This window comes from Phacochoerus africanus, chromosome 4 (assembly GCF_016906955.1).
Source record: "Phacochoerus africanus isolate WHEZ1 chromosome 4, ROS_Pafr_v1, whole genome shotgun sequence".
In the NCBI taxonomy this organism is placed as follows: domain Eukaryota; kingdom Metazoa; phylum Chordata; class Mammalia; order Artiodactyla; family Suidae; genus Phacochoerus; species Phacochoerus africanus.
Window position 1 is genome coordinate 60,419,722 of NC_062547.1, and position 6,000 is coordinate 60,425,721.

At 52.8% G+C, this 6,000-nt stretch overlaps 1 protein-coding gene across 2 annotated transcripts in view; it reads right to left on the bottom strand.

Moving 5' to 3' along the window:
- The window catches only part of KLHL26 (kelch like family member 26), a 28,049-nt gene extending 26,115 nt beyond the window's left edge, over positions 1–1,934 (bottom strand). Inside the window, exons 1-2 of one of the 2 annotated variants that reach the window (XM_047776525.1) lie at positions 1,780–1,853; positions 686–843 (exon numbers count right to left, since the gene is read on the bottom strand). Coding sequence is in view for 1 of the 2 variants with exons in the window: in XM_047776524.1 (XP_047632480.1) it covers positions 1,780–1,856 (77 nt within the window). In the remaining variant the exon portion in view is untranslated. Of the gene's footprint in view, positions 1–685; positions 844–1,779 lie in introns of both variants that reach the window. The other variant, XM_047776524.1, reaches the window with a different exon arrangement.
- Between the last annotated feature and the right edge of the window lie 4,066 nt (positions 1,935–6,000).

Consider the following 6,000-nt stretch of genomic DNA (forward strand, 5'->3'; position numbering starts at 1 on the left):
TAGCCTGGGAACTTACATATGCCGAAGGTGCAGCCATAAAAGGACCAAAAAAAAAAAAAAAAAAAAAACACCAATTCTGTAAGGGAAAGGAGCCACACACAAGAAGCTACATATTATATGACTCCATTCATATAAAATTTCTAAAAAGACAAAACTGTAGCAGGTGAAAGCAGAGTGTGCCTGAGGTTGGAAGTGGGAGAGTAGTTGACTGCAACAGGCTTGACAGAATTCACTGTAGTGATGGATGCATTCTAAAAACCCAGTTGTATTAGTGGGTGTATAACTATAAATTTATTAAAACTCAATGAACTGTTCAGCTAAAATGAGTGAATTGTATAGCATGTAACTAATTATACCTCACCCTTGTCCCAGATTATCCCTACTCAGGGCCCAGGCGGGGTCCTAGGATTTGCTATCCCCTCTTGTTTGTCCTTTACATGCCATCTCCTACGGGTCACCAAGTCCTGCCCATCTACCCCCTGAATGTCTTCCCAAATCCTCTGGCCTCTCCTTGCTCCCCACTAAAGGCCTCCAAGCCCAACTCATGTGCCTGGACCATCAGGCCTTTCTGGCCTAGTTCAGCCCAGGTCCCCACAACAAGGATTGACTCTGAAGCACACAAGGACTGACTGACCACTTTATCATTTATCATGTTGGCCGAAATTATTTGCTCCCATGAGCTCACCAGTGAGATAAAGCTTGAATTTTTTCCTTGGCCAGCCAAGGGTATCAGGTTGTCCTGCGAGGCTGGGATGAGAGGGTCTGGACCACCCTGGCTTTTTGCAATGGAAAGAGGGAGGGACGTCTTGCATCCTAAAGTAGGTTTTCTTCCCCTCTGAGAACCTAGAAAAATGCATACAAACAGCTTCAATTGCTGTGCCAATTCTGAGGTTCAAGCTACCAGTCTCAGGACTTGGCCTCTCTCTGACCAATGGGAGTAAATTCTTCTGCCTTGATCTGAGCAAGACCTTGTTTCAAGTTCTATAGCCTGGGGCAGGAGGTGTGGGATTTACATACCATGGGGATTGGAGGAAGGAATCCCAAGGATGGACACTTCTCATGTTTCGTAAGACCCTCAGCGCACTCTCACCACCCTCAGGCTCCCCAAGGCCCATTCCAGCCCCTCAGGACCCCTGGGACCCCCAGGGCCCCTCAGCTTCCTCTCTCAGCTTCTCCCAGGTCCCTTAGGCCTCTTTCAGAACCTCAGGTTCACTTGAGCCTCCTACTCCCAAACTTCCACAGTCCTCACCCATCCCAAGTCCCCTAAGCATGCTCTTAAAGACTACTTTCAGAAACCTTAGGGTCCTTCGGCACCCTCCAGAAAGCCCCAGGCCTCAGTCTCTCCAAATTGCCCTCGGGTCCCCTCCTCAGAGTCCCCAAGACAGGCTCAACAACCTCAAAACTGTCTAAGGCCTCTGCTCAGGACCTCCCTGACTCCCAGACCACTTGGCATCATCAGTTCCCCCATGACTACATCACAGTCAGAAGCCCTGGTGTTTCCCTTCAGATAGATATCTGTAGCTCTCAATGCCCTCTCAGGCCCCTAGTGCCGCATGCAGAAGCCTGGAGTTGCTGGGGTCCCCAGCTCGCTTTCAGAGGCCCCCTGAACAGCCCTCAGTCCCCTTGGTACTCCATGGACCCCTAAAGCCCGCAGCCCCCATAATGATTCTCGAGCCGGCTCAGGCCTCTCTCCTCAGCCCCTCAGGATCCCCAGGACTCCCCATAGGTCGCACCGGGCCCAGGGGCAGGCGCAGGCACACCCCGCAGGCTGAGTCTCACCTGCTCGGGCGCTCGGGGCCCGGACCTGCGCTGAAGCCGCCGCCACCAGCACCACCACCGCCGCCAGACTCCGCCATCTTCCAGCCGCCGCCACCGCGCGTGCTAGTGACGGGAAGCGAGCGCGCCAGCCGGGGAGACTAAGTCGTGGGGGGTGGGGCGGGGCCTGTTCTGAGGGGGGCGGGGCACGGGCGAGGGGTGGGGCCGGGCTTGAAGAGGGAGGGGTCCTGGCCTGGGAGGGGGCGGGGCTTGAGGGGGCGGGAGCGGGCGAAGGCAGGAGCCGGATCAGCTAGTGGGTGGAGCCTGGGGAGAGGGATGGAGTCTTGGACGAGGCGCAGGCGTGGGTTTGAGGAGGGTCGGAGAATTGGCGGGAGAAGGACGAGGGCAAAGGGGCAAGATTCTACGAGAGTTGTGTCCGGGGTAAGGGGCGGGGCCTTCTGGTAAGGGCGGGGCAAAGGCAACCTTGCTGTGGGTGTGGAGAGAGGGGGACCAGGGAGAAATGGGTGGGGTGGGAAGCCGGATGGTGAAGTATGGCACTTCAGGAGCGGGGTCTGCTCTGGGAAGAGGAGGGGTGGGGCTGAGAGGAGAGGAGGGGCATGGGAAAATTAGTCAAAGACCTCTGAGAATCCCCTCTTCCTCCTTCCAGGGTCACTCCATCCTTGCGACCTCCTTCAGACTCGAACTCAGACTTCCCACCCATCTTTGGGTACCAATCCTCCCGCATCTTTCCAGAGCCTCCACCCTTAGATTCCAATCATCTGCAATCAGATCCCCAAACCTCCTGCTTCACTCTCAATTCTGGTTCCCACACCCCAAAACCTGTGTCCTCAAGCTATCTCCCCTGTCCTCTACTCAAATCTAAACTCCACTCCCCCAAATCGTTCGACCCCCAGACCCTTCGAACCCACTTAAGCCCCCAAAGCCCATTCCACCAGACCCAACCCCCTTGGATCCACTAGCTCCAGCACTCCAAACACCCTAATCTCAGCCAGGGCTCAAAATCCTGCATCTGTTTCCTTCTTTTTTCTCTTTGTTCTTCTTCCTTCCTGCCTTCCTTTCCCCTTCTCCCTTCTGGACTCCGTGGAGCCCAGAGCCAAGAAGGCCTCTGTAAAGTTTTCAGAGATTTTGAGGCCGCCACCCCCACCCCCACTAAAAGCTTAGAATCTTACCCTGCAAGGGTTCAAGCTTGCGGGGTTTTCTCTCCAGCCTTGAACCCATATATTCCTTCACCTCCTGAGTTAGCAAACCCTCCCTTGTGCAGCCTTGGGCAGGGTCCAGGGGTTCAGATGCGGCTCAGAGAGTTCCTGCAGTCAGCTCTGGGAAAGGGGGGCAGACGTGTGCCCGGGGACCCCAGAGGCGGAAGCAAGGGGCCTGCCTGGGTGTGCTCCTTCAGAGAGAACCAGACTCAATTGATCCATCTCCAGCAGAGGTTCAGGTACACAGTAGGTACTCAATCATTTGTGTAAAATGCTCAGGAGTTGACATTGTGCAAATTGATAGGGCCTTGCTGACCCCTCCAGCACATAATAAGCACTCGATAAATATTGAATGTGTGAATGCATGAGCAGCTCACGTGCCAGCTACCTCTGCACACACTCCCTTCCCTGCCTGTGGTCTGCCTGCCATTTGAGCCTTTGTTCCACATGAACCACATGCAGGCATCAAACCCCACTCAGCAGAGACCTTTCGCTCCCACACTCAACACAGAGACGGCTGCAGTCACTGGTATCCATATGCACGCACACTTCATAACACCCAGATTTGACCCACATGTCAGACACACAGTCAAAAATAAGCCAGAAGGAGTTCCCGTCGTGGCGCAGTGGTTAACGAATCCGACTAGGAACCATGAGGTTTCGGGTTCGGTCCCTGCCCTTGCTCAGTGGGTTAACGATCCGGCGTTGCCATGAGCTGTGGTGTAGGTTGCAGACGCGGCTCGGATCCCGAGCTGCTGTGGCTCTGGTGTAGGCCGGTGGCTACAGCTCTGATTCGACCCCTAGCCTGGGAACCTCCATATGCTGCGGGAGTGGCCCAAGAAATAGCAAAAAGCCAAAAAAAAAAATATATATATATGCCAGAAGCTCACTGGGCCCCTGGCTGTGCGCTCGCATGTAGCACACTACAGATGCATGGTCTGTGGACATACTAAGCACTCCAAGATCACACAGCACAGGACAGCCAGTGCAAAGGCCCTGAGGTAGGAGCATGCCTGGAGTGTTGCCTGGCAGGGAAGAGTGAGGGAGAGGGAGAAGGGAGGAGAAGATGGGGTGGGCAGCAATGAGGGGTGCTATAAGTCATTGGTGACTTTGTGGACCACTGTGGAGGCATTTCCCCTCCATAAAATGAGGCGGTGAGGGGTGGCTTGTGAGTGGAGGGAATGGAAACAACACCCACAATTGGAGGCAATATCTCGGATTAGAGACCTGGCTTAGGAGGCAAGATTTCCTGGCCAAAAGATGGTACTCATCCCAGGGTGGTGGCCAGGGAACAATGGAAGGTGATCCTATCCAGGATGTACTTTCCAGGTGGAGCTAACAGAAGATACAACAGATGGGATGGGGTGGGGCGGGGGCAGGCAGAGCGAGGCTCCCCCTGAACCTGATTGGCTGCGACACCTGGAATGCAGCAGAGGCAGGTGGGGACAGGAGGGCCCATGAAGGTTACTGCACACTCTTGTTCAGTAATGATGACCTGTGGTCTGGAAGAGCCCATAGGCAGGGACATGGCAGGCCACATCTATGGGCCTGGCCGCCATCTGGCCCACAGCTGGCACAGCTCTCCCAGAGGCAAAGGGCCTCACCACCTGCTCACTGTTCTGAAACAGCTGTGGGCCTCACAGCCACAGGTTGGAGCTGGGCAGTCTCCTTATAGCCCCCAGGTATTACAGAGGAGAAACTTGAGGCCTGGGAATTAGGAGAAGCCTTGCTTTCTTTTATTTTTTTTTTCTTTTTGTCTTTTATCTTTTTAGGGGCATACCTGCAGCATATGGATGTTCCCGGGCTAGGGGTCAAATTGGAGCTGTAGCTGCTGGCCTACACCACAGCCACAGCAACACCAGATCCTTAACACACTTAGCAAGGCCAGGGATTGAACACGTTTCCTCATGGATACTACTTAGGTTCATTAACCACTGAGCCACAACAGAAACTCCAGAAAAGACATGCCTTCCTACAGCTTCACGCCTGGGCTTCATCCACTGTGTCTGCCCTTCACCATTAAGTGGCCTCAGAACAAGCTGTTGAGCCTAGAGCCGCCTTCTGCTTCTCTATAAACTAGACAGGTCACCATCACATAAATGCTCACTCTCTTTGCTATTACCCTTAGTTCTGCATCCACTTCTTATGAGCTTCAAGGCCACCTTGGGTGGGTTGCTCCAACTCTACACATCAGTTTTCCCATCTTTAAAATTACCTGTGGGCTAGAGTTCCCCTTGTGGTTTAGCAGGTTAAGAACCCAACTAGTATGAGGATGCGGGTTTAATCCATGGCCTTGCTCAGTGTTAAGGCTTTGGCATTGCTGTGAGCTGTGGTGTAGGTTGCAGACTCGGCTTGGATCCCAGAGTTGCTGTGGTTGTGGTGTAGGCTGGCAGCTGTAGCTCTGATTCACCCCCTAACATGGGAACTTCCATATGCCACAGGTGCAGCCTTAAAAAGAAAAAAAAAAATGTTCCATGGGGAGTTCTACGTTGGCCTAGGAGTTATGGATTGGGCCTTGTCACTGCTATGGCTCAGGTTTAATCCCTTGTCCAAGAACTTTCCCATTTCGAGGGCATGGCCAAAAAAATAAAAAGAAATGTGCTTCATTTCTTTTTATGACTAAGAAACATTCCATAATATGGAGAGACCACATTTTGTTTATTTATTCATCCACTGATGGACATTTGGGTTGTTCCTCTTTTTTTGAGGGGGAAGAGTGGTGGCTGTGGCATGCAGCTGCTTGATGTGGGATCTCAGTTCCCAGACCGGGGATTGAACCCAGGCCACAGCGGTGAAAGTGCTGAATCCTAACTACTAACCACCAGGGAACTCCCTGTGTTGTTCCTCTTTTGGCATTTATGCCTAATTTTGCTGTGAACATGTATGTACAAGTATCTGTCAGAATCCCTGCGTTCATTTTCTGGGACATATACATAGGAGTAGAATTGCTGGATCATAGGTTAGCTCTATGAGGAACTGTCACACATTTTCTTTTCTTCCTTACCATTTGTCCTCCCCCTGGAACGTC